The sequence below is a fragment of the Castanea sativa genome, chromosome 5 (genome assembly GCF_040712315.1).
Source record: "Castanea sativa cultivar Marrone di Chiusa Pesio chromosome 5, ASM4071231v1".
NCBI lineage: Eukaryota > Viridiplantae > Streptophyta > Magnoliopsida > Fagales > Fagaceae > Castanea > Castanea sativa.
In genome coordinates this window covers 81,794,146-81,815,848 of record NC_134017.1, presented here as the reverse complement: position 1 = coordinate 81,815,848, position 21,703 = coordinate 81,794,146, and the positions used below count along the sequence as shown (strand labels likewise).

General features: G+C 34.6%; 2 protein-coding genes across 3 annotated transcripts; both read right to left on the bottom strand.

Moving 5' to 3' along the window:
• Positions 1–376: 376 nt before the first annotated feature.
• On the bottom strand, positions 377–5,443 carry LOC142636734 (uncharacterized). Its single transcript, XM_075811021.1, has 3 exons — positions 5,325–5,443; positions 1,293–3,114; positions 377–1,183 (listed from the first exon to the last, which is right to left on the bottom strand). The coding sequence occupies exons 2-3, from the start codon at positions 3,025–3,027 to the stop codon at positions 789–791; spliced, it is 2,130 nt and encodes a 709-aa protein (XP_075667136.1). The 5' UTR covers positions 3,028–3,114; positions 5,325–5,443; the 3' UTR covers positions 377–788.
• An 11,974-nt stretch (positions 5,444–17,417) lies between these two features.
• LOC142633639 (ubiquitin-like-conjugating enzyme ATG10) lies at positions 17,418–20,699 on the bottom strand. 2 transcript variants are annotated; one of them, XM_075807878.1, is made up of 6 exons: positions 20,433–20,699; positions 20,307–20,354; positions 20,146–20,229; positions 19,917–20,016; positions 19,278–19,375; positions 17,418–17,822 (listed from the first exon to the last, which is right to left on the bottom strand). In XM_075807878.1, exons 1-6 carry the CDS (start codon positions 20,565–20,567, stop codon positions 17,625–17,627), a joined length of 663 nt encoding a protein of 220 aa, XP_075663993.1. In that variant the 5' UTR covers positions 20,568–20,699; the 3' UTR covers positions 17,418–17,624. The 2 variants fall into 2 exon arrangements, with proteins under 2 accessions (XP_075663993.1, XP_075663994.1); XM_075807879.1 differs by having other exon boundaries at positions 20,146–20,225; positions 20,433–20,508.
• Between the last annotated feature and the right edge of the window lie 1,004 nt (positions 20,700–21,703).

Genomic DNA, 21,703 nt, shown 5'->3' with positions numbered 1-21,703 from the left:
AACCTTTAAAGGAAAAGTTAAAGAACAAAAAATTGTTTCAAGTCAAATCACTTAATGCTAAAATAAATAGCATACCAACTTTCCATTAGACCACATGGGATAAACCTTGATAGAGTCGGTCCACATCTATGACCCATTCGAATCCTCTACTCCCACAAACCTGATCTCAGTGGATAAAATGTCACTATAGTCGCAACCAGGTAGAAGACGCCAACTTAGGTCACTCCTGTCCTTCTTTTTTTTGTTCAAAAAAAAAAAAAAAAAATTAACGGCCAAAAACAAAAGGACATAAAGTAGCAGAGCACAAAAGTTTTGGTACGAAAACCAATCGATTTCTTGTAAAGTTCAAAGACAAAATCAATATATTAGCCATAGCTTCCAAATGACTTCAAATAATTCAATTTGATAATGGGGATCAAGAAACGTTTAACATGGAGCAACAAAATGTAAAAACTCAAAAGTCATTCTCAGTGACAAATTTGCTCTCAAACTTTCTGACCGAAGGTTGCCAGAGAAATTATACTGCTATCTATTGAAGGCAAAATAACTCTCAACTTTCTGCTCTCTCACGCACCGTATGATTGTATGTTCTACGAATCAGAAAAGCTACAGATTTAATGCACACAAACACACTGTAAACAAATATGTACGTGAAGGAGAAAACAAAAATGCCATGTGAGTTAGTTTTAACACTTATCCTTAAACACTTGTTGGAAGACATGGTTCTAAATCTGGGCAAATTCCATTGCTATACCCCATCCTTTTTCAACTATACCTTTTATCTTCACTTACAAGGGTTCTCTCTTTGCTTGAAATCGAGAAGGTCCATTCCCATTAATAGCCTTTTCAGTGAAGCCCAAGTTAATCCGTGAAGATTGAACATTTCGGGACACAATCTCTGGTGCTTCATCAACTATCCAATCATCCATTGGGTCAATCTCTTCAGCCACAATGTCACACTTTTTGCCTGACTGAAACTGCTGCAGTTGCAAATTATAATGTACAAATGTCAGTTCACTCAATCCTTGTTGCTCAATAGGATTCCTTCCAGTTGTAAGCAGCTTCTCGGCCAAACTTCTCTTTAGTCCGCATCTTGAAGCACCGTCACAGTTCTGGCTCAGAATTCGAAAGGCAAATCTCTGCAGCTCAGGATATTGTGTTCCATAATGAGACCACCATAGAGCTGTAGTTCAATTTACATAAAAATACAAGTTTAAAATCATGGTTTTTGACAGACTCAAACCAAACCAAACATTAAGCAAGCAAGAGGCCAAACTATAGAGGTCTCTTACCAGGAGGGTCGCTGGTTCTTTGGTTAATGGCACTCCCCTCTTCAAAACTACCTCTAGCATGTCTATAGTCTTCAAGTTGTCGGGATATCAAATCTTGACTTCTCTGATCTTGTACCAAGCGGACAGTAGAGCACAAAAGGCCAAAGGCAACCTCAGCATCACTTAGGAAATCACTTGAATAAAAGAGACTTGGGTTTAAATAATACCCTGCACCATGAATAGGGCTATGGAGAAAGTTGTCCCAAATCTCATCAATCGCTTTCCAAAAAGGCATGTACTGGGATTTCTTACCTTTAAATTCCTCTTTAATTGTCTCTTTTAGTTGGTCCATTGTTTCATATATGTACCCCACTTGTGGATTATCAGCCTGACTGATTAAACATAAAACATGCACAATTGGTACAGTTGCCTTCAAGGCAATCCCAGCTCCAGTCCAGAAAGAGTTATCTTCCATCAAATCTGCTACCCTCTTTCCCTCTGTTCTAGGAGCCCAGACTGATGTGTTCCACTCAGGTGAGGCAAACATGTTCTTTAATTGCAGCTTTTCTGAGACAATATTCTCCAAAGTCATAATGGGCATTGCTGACCTTATTTTGGAGGGCCGAATTAGGTCACGGCCAAGAGTATGTTTCTTCAAAAGATTCAAAACTGTTTCATGGCCATAAATAAACTTTGTAAGGGACTTGGCTTTAGCCAATATACCTCTGATGGACTCAATCATTTCAATCTTCTCTAGCATAAGCTCAATGCAATGGGATGCACTCACAGTCCAGAACACTCTCTTGCACCTATCCATGAATTGCTTACCCACAGCTCCCATCCAACCTGTTATAGAACATGCCACCACTTGAATTACATTTTCAATTCCAATCTCCTCAATAACTCCATCCAACAACAACTGTAACATATCAACATCGTCAATGAAAGATGTAACATCAGATGAGCGAAGATAAACAATACCCTGGGGGCAATCCACCAAAAAATTAACCAGGTGTCGACCCTTTTCATCAATCCATCCATCTAACAAGATGCTACACCCTGTGCTTGCCCATGAATGCCTAATCTTCTTCACATACTCTTGGATATCCTTCACCTCATCTTTAAGGATCCACCCTTTTAGCTCCTGACAACTTGGGATGTTGTACACCATCTGACCATCACCCAGGGTAGCATTTATCATTGCTTTGAAACTAGGGGAATTGACAGTACCGAAATCAACACCTGTTTCATAGAAAAATCTAGCAATGCATTTTTGGGCTTTCCTTGATAATGAAACTCTTCCTTCTTTGCAATTGATGGCTGTTTGAGAACCTGTATTTCCAGAGGGAAGAGGAGCACTGTCTGTAAGACTGTCTTCCTGTGCAGAGTCCAAATCGACATGCCTCCCATCACAAGAACCAGCGGTTTGAGTTGTTTCATGCTTATTATGCTTAACACTATTCAAGTTAGGACGGCAATTCCTTTTACAGGGAAGATTCGGGTTATTTAATTCATCAACTTCCTTGCTTAAACTTTCTATCTTCCTTTCAAGTAATTTGTTTCTAAAAAGTTCCTTCACATTTTGAGGAGCATTTTCACAAGGGGTAACATCTCCACGTATACCTCCTAAGTGGCACTTTAGACGGAAGAAACCACTCACCACTTTACCACAATATTTGCATTGAACTCTAACTTTTTTCTTATCAACTACTGTACCATGATCATGAACATTAATGAAGCCTTCACTAGCAACCATATTGTTCTCTTGTTTTCAATTTCAAAAAAAACAAGAAACCCTGAAAATTTTCTTATCTGTACATCAAGCGCTTTCAGCAAGCTTGGCCTGAACAACAACGAGAAAAGGTAGCAAAGACAATAATTAAGGGGAAGACTCCTTAAAGTTAGAGCCAAAATTTGATATATGATCTGGTTTCCACTTAAAATCAAATGCAGAAACTTATTAGATTATATGAGGCACTTTCACTTTATATGAATGTCATCATTCTTGCAATTATCACATGTTCTGCAACTGAAAATCCCCAAAAAAACATTCATGTAAATAAAAAATTGCAAAGCCAAAGCGGAAGGATACAGACCAAAAGTATGAGAATTGGAGAACAACTGCATAATAAGTTAAGGAGCTAAACACAAAACATCATAAAAAGTTGGGGAACATAGAACCTATGCTTTCAAGAATTCTTTCAAGACTTGTATAAAGTTAATTATAAACTACTATTTTAATGTCCCAAAATAAATCCTGTCATATCCAATTTTTACCAAGTAAAGGTTTTGGGAAGGAATCATTTATCACCCTGAGTAGAGTACAACTATAAAAACTAGTGAGGTTGGCATAGATGCTTGAAGTCAAGAGGACAAAATTACTTAAAAAAAGAGAAAGGAAAGAGAGGAAAAAAAAGGGAACAAGGAAATGAGATGATTTGGCACTCAAAGATTCTTGAGTGGGCCCAAGTTTGTGTGAGATATAGCATAGACAAATTCCTGGAGATAATTTTGGTTATGATGCTTGTAAACCATTATTCAAGAATGAGGCTAAGATGATGACTGCTCCAATTTTGAATTTAGATGAGATACTGATCCTAAACTAGTGTAGTGGACTAAGTATGGTTATAGGGATGAAAATGAGTGAGATCATTTCTATCAACAACAACAAAAAAAAAAAAAAAAAAATCCATAATGTTTATAATAATAATAAAGAACGTGAGATCATTTCTATCATTTATCCACTTCTTTTATGGAATTGGAAATTATTAAAGATGGGTCCCAAAAAAATGAACTTGATCAGACTGTGAATTTCTTTCAAGATATCAGTTTTCTGGTTTAGTCCGTATTTGTAACCAAATAAAAAAGATATAGCATCAAATAAGAACTTTTCTAGTCACGTTTCAATAAATATATGCTCAACAACTTTTCAAGGTAGCAATGAAGCATATAGGGAAATCACTGTTGAAGAAGACCAAAAATGCAGAAGTGGTTGAAAAAATCTGGCTTCAAAACCACAATTGTGCGACTTATATTCATGATAATTCACACACGTACACACCACCAGTGGGACTCAAACTCACAACCTCTCTCTTTTTCCTATTATTAGGTAGGAGGAAGTGTCAGCTCATTGGCTATTTAGCGTTTAGAAAAATCTAAGATATCATGAATAAATTTCAGCATCTCAAAATACTTGTGAATGCCCTGTAACGAAAACAAGATCATGAATGTGATAGCTAATCAAAATCTAGAGGATTTAAATTCAAGCAATGAAGTAATATATGGTCTAAGAAAATTGAAAAAGTATTGTTTAGACTTAGGAGCATCTAATGAACAACTGAATTTTGAAGAATCTATGGATGGCAACATTCAAAGTGTTACACTTTGATTTTGGCCTTGACAACTGAGTGATGAATGCATCAATGAAAATTTGGTTGAATCTGATTGAGACCAGTCAGTCCCCTCGTGCATCCAAGATGAAAGAGACCAAATGGGCCCCATTAAAAATTCCAAATCTGCGCCAGCACATTAAAAAAAAAAAAACCCAACTTTTCAAATTAAAAATGGTTTTGATTTGACTCATAATTACTTGACCTTCAAAACCTTATGAGTTTTGGCTCTCAATGAGATGAGTCAGATTGATATGAGCTGAACTTCGCACATGCAAACTAAAAGATAACTTTACTGACACCAACTTGATCCTTGTTCCATGTCGCGATCACTTTTATTATAAACACAACATGTTAATCACGTCAATATTGAAAATTGTGTCCATGGAATCGCTTAATTCAATCGTTGACTAAAAGTATTGAACAAACAACAACTAAACTTAACAGAAACTAGAGAATCTCTTCTCCCTTCCAATTTTTTTTTAGTGTAAAATTGAGCAAGCTTTATGATCTGTTTTGACTTTTGAGATGAGAGAGAAAGAAACACAAGTGTAATTTTAGACGAAACAAAGAACAACCTTTTTATTTGTCTTAAACAAAGGAAACATCAATAATGAATATAGAAGAAGAAGAATTAGATGTATTGTTCAACGAAAAACTGTACCTTAAAACAGACAGAGAGGGCAGGACTCCTTTTCCTTTACACAACGTCGAGTGAGGCTCAGATCATCATCATGTCTTCACTAGCTTTCCCTTCTTATCTTTGTGTGTATGTGTTTGGCTATTTATCATAAAAATAAATCATAATCTATTTATATCTACCAATCATCCAAGTAAGCGGCCACATGGCCCACATCATCCCCTTAAAATTACCAATTTTCTACTTCTTATCTTTTCTTTTTTTGACTTTTATTCTCCTTATTCTATAAAATATAAAGTAAAATAAAAACTCTTAGGAGGATGTTTGGTAATGTTATTCTAGTAATGTTATTTGTATTTTTTGAAAATTCATGTAGGTGAAAAAGTGTGTAAAAATACGTGTAATATTGTTTAAACATTAGAAAAACGTTGTTTAAAATCTCTTACCAAACACTCCCTTATTCTTCCTATTAGTTCACATTTATTCTTATACTTCCTTCAACTTTTTCCTTTTTCCTTTACCTCTTTATCTCCCCACTATTCTCAATTTTACAATTACACTTCTTTTATTCTTTTCTCTTTTTTATATTTTGACTATTCTTCTTCCCTTTTTATTTTGTATAAATTTCATATCATTTCTCTCATTCAATTCATATTTTTCTCACAAAAAAATTATGAATTATCTCTCTCTTTTGGTGAATTTTTGTTCTTCCTTATAACTCTGATTAAGGTTGATGGTTATTTTTTAATCTGTATTTTGGTACTGTATTTTTTAAATTTTCCATCACAAAGTCTTCTCTCTCTTTTTTATAGCTTTGGTTGAATTTTGGTTTAGGTTAATACTTAGTTTTTTTGAAAATAAGAATATGATTTTATATCAAAACACAATCTACATGGCTATGAATTTCAATGTCTATCAATTTTTTGAGTAATAAATTATTATAAAGTTTTATTTTTTATTTTTTTGGTTTTATTTTAATTTTGGTTATAATAACATTGTAATTTTGTGATGAGTTTTTTTTATTATTGACAACATGATAGTGCAAAACACAATTGTTTGTTTAGACTCCCAATTTTAAACTTACGGCTAAATTGCTTTTACTCAACTTATCTAAGTGTGGAATAAGAATAAATGAAACGCAATAAACCAAAACAACACTCTAATGCATAAACAAATACAATAAGCAATAAATGTAAAGCACAAGAGTAAAGGAAGAGAGATGCAAATACAAGATAACATCGAGATGTGTTATCGAAGAGGAAACCGAAGTACTCGGCGAAAAACATCTTTATGGCCCTCCAAGCCGAAATGATCTAGTAGTGTATAAAGTTGGAGTATAAGGATATTAAAAAGACCTTACAAGCTTAATCTACTCAATGTACTTGAACTTTCCGAATTCTGGCTCCCAACAAGCTCCATTGAGCCATGTCTTCACTAGTTATCTGGATCCCACAATTGGCTTCAAATTGCATCTAGCAATCAATGACTTTTCCAAAGCTTCCCACAAGCAGCAAAACAACCAACAACACTTAGATTGGTGAGGTATGTGTTTGGGTTAAGAACCTCTTAAGGATTGGTAATTGGAGAAGTAGGAGTAGAGGAAAACTAAGAGAAATTGTGTAGATGGTTTTGGTTTTACAATCTCTAACTCTCAAGTGTATTTCTAAGGTTTTCTTTTTGAAAGTCTCCTTACAATTTTGTGGGTAATGTGGGTTTATATAGTGTGTGGGTAAAGAAGTAAGGAAAGCACACTTTAAAATCATCTAGACAGAGATGGTCCAGTCATGAGATGACTCACGAAATACAACTTGACATTTGACTATTTACCTTTCAGCATGTGCTTCTCACGTGACCTTTCGTGGGTTGTCCACCCGCGAGTTAATCGCAAGCAAGACATAAACTTCACTGTTTTTCACAAATTTTCACCAAACTCTCTCACTCAACCCTTACATTAAATCCCACAAACATATGGAAATGATTGACTAAAATACAATCAAATTTGACACAAAATTAAAGCTAATAAAATATAGTTGAGAATCACAACTTTACAATTGCCCATTTTGGCTATTCCGTGACAAAACCCTTAAACAAACTCTAGACTTAAAATGTGAGTTTGGGAACAAAGGCAAAACTTACTCACACCTAAGTCTAAAACCTATGGAGAACTTGTATCATATATACCTGTAACCTAAAACACTTGCACATAACAAATAACTTCATTAAGTTTGAGACAAGTAGAAATCAAGACATGTATATAGAACAAGTAAAATGCGATCATGTAGATACCACATGAAAATAACTTAAAGCAAAACTCGATCAAACATGAATAGTTATTAAGAAATAACTACAATGAACATTTATCAAGTAAATGAAAATCTAGACATGCAAGCAATTAAGTGCAATACAAAAACTAATTGCATGTCCAACAAGGCATATGATGCAATAAAGAAAACTAAAGCAAGAGGAAATAGATAACTAAATGCATCATAAAGGTTATAAAAGCCAAGGTACAAACGTACTGAAGCAAATTGAGTTTTTAAACTAAAATACTGAAAGCTTAAATAAAGCAGGGTATATAAACTAGGCAAAATAAATTAGAAGCAGTTAGAAACTTTTATCTTGTGTGGCTATTAGTTAATTGCCTTTCTATATATCCACTATGCTCTCCCTTTCCATATGCATACCCACCGTACTCCCTCTTTCCATATGCTCTCCCCCTTACTATATGCTAATCTTCACATATTCACGACAAAAACTTTCTCCCCCTTTTTGTCACGAATGACTAAAAGTTTGATTTAAGCTTGAGTTGAATTTGATCCAATTGCATCTCAAGACTAGTAAGGTGACGCTAATCTTAATTGTTCTGAGCATACATGATACATTATAGTCCAAATATACAATCATGTATTCCTTCCATCATGGCCACCATCCGATCCAGCTGATGAATGGATGATTGAAAATGAGGTTAAGGATGAGATGGCTGAGGCTTTGGAGTCCAAGGACTAGATGCATTAGCTTTCGGCTGATGGGATGAACCAAGAGCAGTAGAAGATTGCCCAATGGGAGTTGCAAGAAAAAGAGTCTTCGATTCACTCTTTGGAGTTTTAGAGAAACTCTTCTTTGCTCTCTTTGTAGAAAAGTAAAATTTGCCACTTTTCAATGATTGCAAAGTTATTAGACCTTGTCGAGGTAGAATTGTTCCATCCTTGGGAGGATGAATTCCCTTGAGAAGCAGAATCTTCATTATGAGACTGCAAAAAAGAAGACAAGTCCTAGTAGTTGATTTGCCTGCAGGTTTTCATAAAGTTTGGAAAATGTGTGCACAGATGTTGATTGAAGCACCCTTTATGAGATCACAAAGTAACTTTGCTCTTCGAAGGTTGATGAAGCTCATGTTGGTCAGTGGGTACAAATTGGAGTGCATGATCAATGCAAGGGTCTTGATTTTAGGAGTGAACCTTGTAGTGCCAATGGATGTACCCGTGACAGAGACTTCAAGATTAGCTCCTAGAGTTTCAAGAATGAGATCAAAATGTCCCACTCTGTCATCATAAGGAGTTGTGACAACATTTAACGGATGGTTCATTTGAAGAATCTTGGCTAGATAGTCCTGTGTGATGATGAAGTCTTTTCCCCAAACCCAACACAATTAAGCTCTAGTGAACCAAGCGTTTGAGTAGAATTCCTTGATAAGTTCCTCTATTGGCTTAGCGAACATCCCAAACAAGTTTTCCCAATCTTTATCAGCAAAGATCCTAGGGATGAAGGTTGATCCCAAATAGTCAAACTTCACAACCCATTCCACCACAGTAGGTGCATTCTTGAAGTGTGTGTTGAAGGATTGGAAGTCCGTCAAACACATAAACTTCCTTCTATCAAAAGCAACTAAAGCCTACCTAGTTCTCTTTGATACTAGAGAAGATGTGAGATCAATTATGGGTGTTTTCCCACTTGAATACCTTTGAGACATCTGTAAGATAGACACACAAACACAAACCGTACACAAAATGGCAACAAACTTGATTAAATGCAAGTTAGTACAAAAATCAAGTATAAACACTCTAAAACCTAAGTTAAAAGAGCATAAACACAATACAAAGACATGTTATAGATGCTAGATGGTCTAAATAGACTAAAAGCATGAAACATTGCATGACATGTCAAGTGTGATAGGGTGTGTGCACCAAGGGTGTGACCAATGCATGGATATAGCATGGACAAGCACAACGGGGCAAAGTGTGTAAAACACACAAGCAAAGATCAAAACATGTTCCTAATGAGTAAACATGGCTAACCCCAAGAAATGGCACTCAACGGAGTCCAAACAACTGAAGAAATGCCTTAAAGACATTTTATCAAACACCTAACATGCACGTATTAACCCTATATATGATGAAATGAATGCACATATTAACCCTCAATACATGTTATTTTTGCCACATGGGGCCACCATTGTCATCAACAACACAAATGGGACTAAGCCCAATCAACAAAATCACAAAAAATATTGCAAAAAAAAAAAAAGTTTTCCCCAACCCCCATTTAAAATGAACCCAATCCTAGGTTTTATGCAATCTAAGACAAAATCTAAGGAATAGAAAGATAAAAAAAAAATGTTAGAAATTACCTTAAAGTAGTCTTAGAGGTAAAATCCAAGTGAAATTGGTTAAGTTTTGAAGAAATTTGGTGATTTGAGGAGAGGGACTCGCGAGGAACAAAAAAAAACCAAGTTTTTAAAAAACTGTAATTTTAAGCCCTTTAAAAACTGACTATTCACACATTTCACGAGTCAGTGACTCGCGAGTTACTCACGAATTGTGCAAATGCATAGGGTTGATTTCGTGGGTCAGGTCTAAGTTGCAAAGTAGTCGCAACTGAGTCACTAAACTCTCTGCCTGATTTTGTGAAGAAACAGAAATTTCCTCATTTCATCTCGCGACTTGGATGTTAGAAACAAAGTTGCTAAGTAGTCGCGGGTCAGGTCTAAGTTGCGAAGTAGTCGCAACTGAGTCGCTAAACTCTCTGTCTGATTTTGTGAAGAAACAGAAATTTCCTCATTTCATCTTGCGACTTGGATGAACCCAATCCTAGGTTTTAAGCAATCTAAGACAAAATCTAAGGAATAGAAAGATAAAAAAAAATGTTAGAAATTACCTTAGAGTAGTCTTAGGGTTGAAATCCAAGTGAAATTGGTTAAGGTTTGAAGAAATTTGGTGATTTGAGGAGAGGAACTCGCGAGGAACAAAAAAAAAATCAAAGTTTTTAAAAAACTGTAATTTCAAGCCCTTTAAAAACTGACTATTCGCGCATTTCGCGAGTTAGTGACTCGCGAGTTACTCATGAATTGTGCAAATGCATAGGGTTGATTTTGCGGGTCAGGTCTAAGTTGTGAAGTAGTCGCAACTGAATCGCTAAACTTTCTGCTTGATTTTGTGAAGAAATAGAAATTTCCTTATTTCATCTCGTGACTTGGATGGGACTACATCCACTCACGAAATGAGTCATGAAATTGCCAATCATTAAGTTTTTCAAAACAAGAGTGACAAAAATCACTTCCAAAAAAATAAAAAATAGAACACTCAAAAATCTTTCTAGTTTGAACAACAAGCAATTGAGTATACACACATCACATTTAAAATATACAATCACATAAATGAAATGGGTATTTATTGAACATTAGACTTGTGTGTTATGTGTGGGTATCAAGTATGAATTATTCCATAGTGTAGCATAAAGTTTCAATGATCAATGCAATCAAGTCATACACAAATAACACGAAGACAAGAGACCTATCTCATGAATATAAATGAACGTATATGACTCCTCACCAAAGTGTTTACATTGATTGAAAGTTTTCAATTTGGCTTCCATTTTTCAAACTTTGATCAACACAAATCAATTTTTTGAGCATCGATGCCATGAAAGTTTTTATATTTCTTTGAGGAATAAGTCTTTGGCTTTGGCATCATACGTTTTGAATAGATTTTACTCCACCTTTTCCTTGTCAAACTAGTTTTAAAAACAAGGCTTTTTCAGTTCTTTCTCTTTTTAGAGATTGATGTTTGAAGAGTTTTTTAACCAAAAAATTAAATATGAGGAGATATATAAGATTAAGTCTACGAATGTCTTAAGATCAATTAAGAATTTTGGCTAGACATGCATGACAAACTTGAAGATCTATTTACAACAATCAAATATAGATTTTGCTCCAACTTTTCCTTGTCAAACTAGTTCTCAAAGAAAAACTTTTTCAACTCTCTCTCTTTTTAGAGATTGATGTTTGAAGAGCTTTTTGATAGAAAATTAAATGTGAGGAGATATATAAGATCAAGTCTACGAATGTCTTAAGATCAATCAAGAATATTGGCTAGACATGCATGGCAAGCTTGAAGATCTATTTACAACAATCAAACATAGATTTTTAGATTTCACTCACATTTAATATATGTGCGTACATAACAAGACTAAGCTCGTAAATACACTACGCCATTAGTACGAAGATACTAGGCCAAACTCAACATGTGGTATGACACAACACAAGTGATTAAACTTTTTGAATTTTGTACTTTTTATGTGAATTTTGGATTTTTACACACTTAAAACAAAAACAATAAAAGAAAGATCATAAACGAACAAACTTTTAAACAAAAAAAAACTATTCAAAGAAACATGCTAGAGGGGTAGCATGATAACCAAAAGAAGATGCACATGATAATATGCATGAAACTATGTCCCTAAAACACTGGAAATATTGATGCATGGACATGGTAGAGAAATCATACATAAGTACCCTTCTTCACCCACACCGCATGAGTGTTTTGGGTAAGATCCTTAGAAGGAGGGTACATGCTATATAATGCTTAAATCTCGGGGTGAAGCTAGCTAGGGACGATGAAATGCCATTGAGCATCTCTATGACATCTTCAATGAGGTGTCCACCATTGTCTTCCTTAGCTTTCTTTCCTCTTAGGTTCCCTTTTTCATTTCCTTGAGCGCTTTGAAGATTGGCTCTCTTGAGGACTTGAAACTTGAAGAAATTTGGTCTTGTATGACCACGAATAACATAGTGATGGCAAAAATGTTTCTCTTGAGATCCTCTTTAATTCTTAGTCTATGACTTCCCTTTTACCTTAGAATTTGCCACAGTGGCCTTCTTCTCAATATTTGGACTCCCAACCTTTGGCTTCCCCACATCCTTTGCTAACTTGAACTTCATCTTCCTTTTTGGTTCAACACTTGAACTTCCTTCACAAGTGTATCCCAATTTGATTTTGTCTGAAAATGACTTATGAGATGTGAGCATGTTGTCAAGCTTCTTGGTTATGATGCATTCAACCTTTGCATTTGCTTGGATCACATCTAACTCAAGAAATTTGTTCTTAGAGTAAGCATTCAATAACTCTTCTTTCAAATTCTAGACTTCACATTCGGCATCTCTTAGTTGCAAAAAAGTGGATTTGTGGTCTACTTCGACTCTCTTCATTTTCTTAACTGTACTCTTTGCTACTTTGGCAGACTTGCCACAGTCTTCAAGTAATGCATCATAAGCATCTTGAAGTTTCATATCACCTTCTTCAAGATATTCTTCTTCATCGTCAGTAGCTTCCACTTCTTCAACATCAGTGTGCTCACCGAGTTCCTCATTCAACTCAATTAATTCTTCCTTTGAGTCCATTGAGGTAATTACCATAAAGGCAGAATAGCTTCCATCACCATCACAGCTATGATCCAAATCTGAACTTGAGTTCTCAGAATCGCTAAGGGTGGTGGTTAACACTTTACCCATCCCTCTTAAATTATTTGGGCATTCCCTCTTCAAATGACCATGCCCGTTGCATTCATAAGAATTGATTCCTTGAGATGGTGATGAATATTTAGCATCCTTCTTCTTGAATTCTTTCTTGTCATTCTTGAAGGATGAAGATTTTCCCTTGCCAAATGACTTTCCATTTTTCTTCGTTTTCGAAAATTCTTTGCAAGGTAAGCCACCTCAGTTATGAATACAACCGAGAGAGAGAATGTGATAGCTTATGCTTTTGCTCTCTCCCAAACTTCCAATCTTTTGATTAACATGGCAAGTGTAACAATATGAATCCATTCCCTTATCTTTGGTTCTACCTTACTTCCAGTTTTATTTAGGTGTTTGATCATTCTTCTATGAAGGGAAAAGAAAAAGAAAGCTTAAATTACTCAAGTTCTCATGCAACCAGATATGTAGCTTAATAATTGATCAAATGCTATACAATAAAAAGTAAATAAATGAAATATGGAAAATAATCCTTATTTACCAAACGTGATATATTCACAGAAATCAAGGTTTTTTTCCTGGCTGGAGGGGTATCAAAACTTGCATGCTAGTACAAGAATGTGCCTAAATTCATCTCAATTACAAAACATATAATCGCATAATGCAATTGAGAGTACAGGCGCGCAAGGTTAAGGAAGATCTTCCCTAACAGATTTACATTCTGAAAAGCAAGATTTAGTGACAAGTACTTATGCACAACTAATTTCATATAAAAGCACGGATAAAAAAGTTATTGCTCCTTATACCTCTTCTCCACTTGTAAAACTTACAAATGCGGTACACAGACCTGCACCCACATTTAAAGGTCAAATTTTTGAAATATATAGTAATAGTAATGATATTGAGTAAAGTTGTAGCTGTAGGATATAACCAATTTTGTAATTAAATTTTGTCAAGAATAATTATATTTTACCCACATGTGGTTTGTCTCAATAATTTTTGACACTTTTCCGCCTGTAGTTCATTTTGTTACTACTCTGTAACCCACCTCCCTATTTGAGGTTATTCTAATACGTTTTTTATCAAAACCAAAACACAACAAATCGAGAGGTGCCTATTCGTAGAAAAAGGTGCCTGTTAGCTGAAAATGTGTCGATTGACCGATCCTTGAACCCTCTCATTGATCTTGTTCTTGATAAACTTGTTCATAGCTAATTTCAATATTTATAGGTTATTGATGATGATGTTATTATAATAAATAAATTAATTATTTTCTTATATAATTCTTCTATTAATTAAGATGATTAGGATCTTGAATAAGTCTTTTTTTTTTTTTGAGAAACCGGGAACTTGAATAAGTCAAATAGCTAAAAATTGTCGATAACCATTAAAAATTAAATTTTAGTATAATAATTTTTCTTTTAAAATCTACTTCAAAACAAAAATAACAACTAAATTAAATTAAAAAAAAAAACTATACAATGGTGAACATAAGGGGGTTTTTAGAAGAAAAAAAATCAATGATTTCAATAATAGTAGAGTACAAAAACAAATATTTTTTTTAATTTATTAAAAATATTTGATTTTTTCTCGGACATACTTAATTTTGTACATCATGCATTGTTGAGCTCGAACCTGACTGGACCCATAGCTGAAACCCCTTTTGCAATGGGTTGTTGATTTTGAGTTCAAAATATAAATGGCCATGTTAGGACATATGTGTTTCAATTGTTTAGAACATATGTCATTCATTTATGTAATTGGCTAATCCTCTGAAAAAACGCACTTTACTTGTATTTGGATTGATCTAGGATGTGTTTAATACTTCAAAAAACATGTTGTTCAAGTCTAGTATTAAAGCCATGAAGATTAGACCAAGAAACAAGTGAAGAAAAGATGTTTACTTAAGCTGGACACCTTTCGACACCTCTCGACACCTGGTTTATCTGTCGAGCTCTTATGTAGCATCTTATCGCAATCTCGACACCTCTCGATAGTTAGGTGGATCGATCGAGAAAGTTTCTACCCCTTCGATAGCTTCTTGATAGTTGTTCGATCCATCGAGGTCTACTCGATAGCTCCTCGATACCTCTCGATCGATTGAGATCCTCTGCATGCATTTTTTTTCACATGTTTTGCATGTTTCTCTTATCTTGTTATCCATAGCATCTTGTTTCCTTACATTCATGCATTTTTATGGATTCTTTGTGCCCTCTTGATCATTTTTTATCATCTTTATGTTTCTCGAGTGAAGCTTTATAGCTTCCTGTACCCTCTGTCAATCGTGACAAAAAGTGAGAGAAATTGAAGAATTTGTGGTTTCTTTTTAAGATGCTACAAGTTAGAGGGAGAAATACATGACCTTTTAAGGAGAAGATGTGTTTCATCTTGTTAGGGGGAGTGTTTACCTCCTTGTTGTTGTAGGAGCTACTTTTAACTTCTTGTTCTTGTACCTAGGTCTTGTGACCATGTTTACATACATTGCGCTTATCAAGTGGTATATGTGATGATGTATGTTTTCATCACCTATCTCTACATGTGTTGTTTCTTTTCTATCTTTATACACATGTTTCTTTATTTTGTATGCAATCTATTATTTCTGTCTCACACTAAGATGCCTTGATGAGTTTTGTTTAAAGTGTTTCAGAAATACAGGTAGTCAAAGTCTTCCATGCCATAAACTCTCTTCTTGCAAAGTTTTTCAAGAGTTTGTGTTAGGGTAGATTTTATTGTATTCAACAAGTGAGTATGAGTTGAGTGATTTATGACTTCTCTCATATGTTCATTTGTTTGTTGTGGTTTTGTCACGGATTGCCAAAGGGGGAGATTGTTAGGACATATGTGTTTCAATTGTTTAGAACATATGTAATTCATTTATGTAATTGGCTAATCCTTTGACAAAACGCACTTTACTTGTATTTTGATTGATCTAGGATGTGTTTAATACTTCAAAGAACATGTTGTTCAAGTCTAGTATTAAAGCCATGAAGATTGGACCAAGAAACAAATGAAGAAAATGTGTTTACTAAAGCTGGACACCTGCTGGACACCTGGTGGACAGTTGCTCGACAGCTGCTCGACAGATGCTATCTATCGAGGTTTAATGAGGCTTGACAGATGCTATCTATCGAGGCTATCTATCGAGTTTACGGAAATCAAAATTTTCAGATTTGATTTTTGGGCCAGGCTTTTGTATTTGTGTAGGGTTTCTTTTCTCACAACCCTAGGCATATATAAGACTTATTTTAGAGGCTTTCATATAAGAGAATACAAGGAGAACATATGAAAAAGATGACCGAAGCCTTATTCTCTCAAAAAGAAGTTACTGCATTTTTGCGCCTTAGGGTTTTGTAACCAAGTGCTTCTTGATCTTCATTGTTGATGAAGTGAAGAACTTTGCAACCAACTTCTTCTTCTCTAGTTGGTGATTGAAGTCGTGTACTGGGATTCGTGCAATTGGTTAGTTACGTACTAGGATCCGTGCATCAAAGGGTAGCATTCATATATTGAAGAGTTCAGAGGTTCTGAAGCGGTAAAAGGTTTCTGCTGTGAGTTCATTTACAGTGATTGTAGAGTCTAAGGACAAAGGTTTTGTACTAGATCTGAAATTTCTCTTTACTATAGTGAATTGCTTTTCGAGAAGGTTTCCCTCCATGGTTTTTACTGTGAAACTGGTTGGTTTCATTGGTTTTCCTAAGTCATCATATCTTGTCTTATTTATTTTTCCGCTGCACTTAGTTTTGATATGATATTGATGTTTGTTTGTTTTAACAAGTTTTATGCATAATAAATCTAATTAACAACTTGGGTTTAAAACTTGTTAATTCTATCAACCGGGGTCTAAATTTCACAACAGGCCATATTTCGAAACAATATTTCAAGATTAATATTTTTTTCTACTAAGGGTCCGTTTGAAATTCGCTTATTTTGCTAAAACTGAAATTTTTTTTTTAAAGTACTGTAGATAAAGGTAAAATTTAGCTGAAAAAACATATTGGTACCCATGAATAGTACAAAAAGTAGAGTGAAACTCATGAATAGTAGCAAAAATAAACTGAATAGTAGCAAAAATAAACTAAATAGTAAAATAAGTTAGCAAAAATAATCTTTGCCAAGTGTCCATTTGAGATAAACTTATTTAGTTAAAACTGAAAACTTTTTGCTAAAAATATTATAGATAAATGTAAAAGGTAGCTGGATAGTACAGTGAGACCCATAAATAGTACCAAAAAGTACAGTGAGACCTATGAATAATAGAAAAATTAAGCAAAAATTGCAAATAAGCTAAAATTTTCAACTTGTCCCAAATGCACATTAAGGCTGTTGTGATAATATTGACGGTATTTTAAACCGTGATCTTTTTCAAGTTTCCACACAACAATATTTCATAAAATTATTGGGAGGCAAAACGTTCACTAAATTAAGCATAAACGTTATCATACTTTGGGCAGTCACTGTCACACATATATATACACACACAGAAGAGGGGGAAAAAAGAAAAGAAAAAGCGCATTCTCCTACTTTCATTTCATGCTATAAACAGATATCTAATGAATGGTTATTAACTGTACAACTGATTATAGCTGCTTCATCATTTCAAAGGGGATCCTAAGACCAACCACATGCCCAACAACAGAGAGCCATGCAACCAAGTATAATTCAATCGCCACTCCAGTTTTAGCCAGAGCATCATCTGCATGAAATAGCAGCTTCATCCATTCACTGGTCCCGCACGGATGTAATTTGTACCATGGCCTGTTCAAGTATGGATGCTCCTAAACATGACAAGTCAACTTAAGCCTGAAGGTCTAATTCATCAAACACAGCTTTTGCAAGTAAAATTGACAAGTGATATTTCATTGAGATATCTTGCTTTTCCCATGGCTAAATAGAATTCAGTTTCAAGTTTTAAACAAACAACCAACATTGTTTCAGTTGCAAATTTACCACATATCTGATGCAAACCAACTAGCACACACTTCCGTTTGTAATGAATGAACAATGAGTATTTATTTGTAATGCATGAAATATGTACGTTAAGTCTCAACCACCATAGCCTTTCCTGTTTTTTCTAGCTGCAAACACTAACCACTATGTAATATCCAATTAGGTCCACTAAAATTAATGTTACAAGCTACTATCTAGAGTTTGAATCACTTTCATATGTCAATTCAATATAGCAGCATGAGAACCTTTGTTTATGCCAAAGAAGAACCACCAGATGTATAGAGCCGAGTTAGATAAACATCTATAACATATTTTATGTAACAGTAACCTGGAGTTCAATGTCACCTTGAAATCACTAGAAAGCTTGTGATAACTTTCCGGTAATAAAATAGGTTAGATTATTCTCTATTCTTGGGAAAAGAAAACCCATGTACAGTCCAGCTACCCCCAAAATCATGGGTAGAGATTGTATAACATTATAGTTTTATGATTTTAGGGGCACATTTGGCACACTAAATGACATTACATTCGAAATGGAAATCTATACTACTGTGAATAAAAGATGTTGTAATAGAATAACTATTACTATACATATTTTTAGTTGTAAAATTGGAATAAAATCCCAAATTTATATTTATCAAAAATCATAGTTATACAATTATTTTACACTCATTGTGGCACTCTATTATCTTGAAAAATGAATATTTTAAAGTTATCATCATTGATTTTTAATGAATAGCTATTCCTAATGTATCACTATTCCTTGTAATGAAAATGCACTCAATTGACCAAATATTTATTCCACATGAATAATTAGTCTATTACAAGATCTATTACTACGTAGCAAACATCCCCTAAATTTTAGATTGAAAAAGCATAAAAAAAGAAGCATAGCAGTTCGATTTTTTTTTTTATAATTACAATAGGGGAGAGGGGATTTGAGCATTTGATGTCTTCATATGAAGCATCAAGAGGTGCCAATTGAGCTACAAGGCTCTTGGCATAGCAGTCCAATGCTTTTTATGCAAATTACTTTTGGATTTAAGTCACAATATCACCTGGCTGATCTCAAACCATGATCTCACCCTCCACTCTGTCTTTATAAAGGGAGAAGGTGCCATCTATGCAAAACATCATTGATGCATTTATCCAAATCGTATACTACAATCACTTATGAATGTAATAACTCAAAAAAGAAAAAAAAAAAAAAAGGTGGGGGGGGGGGGGGGTTTGGGGAACAAAACCAAACAGAAACAAGAGGAAATTAAAATATAAAAATGTACCTCCTGGGTTATGAACGTCCATTTTGAATCTGACAATGCTTTTTTAGAGTAGGCAGGAAGGTCCTTTTCAATTTCATCAAACTCCAGAGGTTCTCCATCTATATGCTTAATACGATATCAGTACCTTTTTTTTTTTTTTTTTGAAAAAATATTTCAAATAGATAAATAGTGGTATTAATATGCACATTGAAAATGCTTGCATTTTGTGTGACCATTATGCAACAACTTGACTTCTACATCAGTTAATGGTATTATACACAGTCCGTGGGTCTTAAGCCCACAACCTCACCTTCCACCTTTCTCTTATTAGAAGAGGTGGCATTCGAGCTAGAGCTTACTAGCGATCTCAATTACCAATCTGGCCAATCTAACATGTAGACATTCATTTTATAAAAGTATATCAAGTTAAATGAATTTGTAACATATGTTTCTTAAAAAGGGCCAAACTAAATAAGACAACAAAACCACATGTTATACCGTAATGCCAAACAAGTTTTTATGTGCTTAATACTGCAAAAATAAATTTGGTTTGGGTAAAATATTTACGAAAAAACAGGCGGTGCCTATTTCATATTGTACTATCATTTATATAAAGTCCACATTCATCTTATAATGTAAGTTAAAAAGAGATGAACATACCACTGTCATAGGCACGAAAATATAGCACTGGAACTCGATATGAATTGCAATAAATTATATGGAGATCATAGTAATGTACTTTACAAGGATTGGTGTGGACCTAGCATAAGAGCAAGAAGTTGATCAATGTTGTAAATGAGACAAGAATCATCAATAGGCATACCAAAAAAAAAAAAAAAGTGTAAAATTTGATGAGTAATATGTATATCTACATAGGTATAACACATACTAAGGTGGCATCATCAACATCAATGGGGTCCTCTTGGTGAGAGTGTATCCCAGGCCCAGGGCAACTCAGTTCACCATGGTCTTCCTACACAAGGTTGGCATCAATTAAAGCAATTTAAAAGTGGTAGAGCAACATGAAGGCAATGAAGGGGAAGGGCAGACCTGAGTTGAGCTGAGAAGCATGTTCTCCAAAGATAAGTATCCTTCCACCTGTGTACATTAAAAGGAGAGGAAAGATTAAAAGAGGAATTGTGAATAAAGAGAAAGACAGAGACAGAGAGCACTAACTTGATGATGAGAAAGGACCCATGTCCATGGAGGAAAAGAAGAGCAAACTGTATTCCAATTGAGGATGAAAGCAGAAGCAGCAACACCAAAATCAGTTGATGAGAGGGTTCCTTGAGCTTCTTCTTTTGTACCCATTTACAGAATCAATCCACAAAATCAAAGATTGGATCGAAGAGAGAGAGTGGCGGTGGACTTGGCGACGATTTCCGGTCCGGAGGTCACCCACCAAGCTGTGGATTTTGGATTTGGTGCGTTGGTTTTGGGGGTTGGGGCTCATAGATAATATGTGATAACAATTGGGCTGGCTTCTAATCTAAACAATCCCTGGTCTCTACTATGGGCCTTTGCCTATCTCAATTTTTAAACAATCTCTCGCTCTCTACTCCCTTCCAAATTGGGCTTTTCCCACCCTCTATAGCCCATAAATTAATAAACCACATTGTCTTTCTTGTATTTCACCTTCACCCAACAAATGTTTTTGTCTCACAATTAACATCCCACGTTTCCTTCTTTTCAACAATAAAAACTATTAAAGAGATTAATTAAGATGCTCCTCTTCCTATTCTTAGATATTGGAAAGTTTTGTGATCAACCCAAGAGAGTAGGAACCATAGGAGAAAGGAGTGTCAATTTTCTAAGATTTTAAGAACATCATGCCTCTCGATAATTGTCTTTTAAAATTTAGCTAAGACACTAATTAATTTTTTTTATATAAACGAGATTTGAACAATAATTTTTTTTTTAATATTCGATAACAAAAAACTTTACTAGTTATACTAATTGAAACTCACTTGGTAAACTAAATTTTGGTCCCTTACGGCTTCGTTTTATTTGGTCCTTAAAGGGCGCTTGGACACTCCATTGTTTACATAAAATGTATAATTTGAAATGATATCCTCGTGCTTGAGGGACTAAAAATGTAATTAGCAGGAGTGATAAGTAGGTAATAGTAATTATCAATACTGATATTTTTACCACAAATTTTGTCACTTTTTTTTTTTTTTTGAGGAAATCATTTGACAGGATTGGCCCCAAGCTTACTTGGAATCCTAACCACCTAGCACATGTCAAAATCAAATCAACATTCAAAGTCCTAATCTTCAAATAAGGATATATAGTCTCTCGTCTCACTCTCACATACATTGAGTAATTATAGGGAAGATATGATGACCCAAGATGTTTAGTATGAGACTAGAGGGAGCTAATTTTGTGTAGCATCAACTTTTTTGTCTCAAGAAAATACATATTATGAAAGACAATAATTAAAGGAT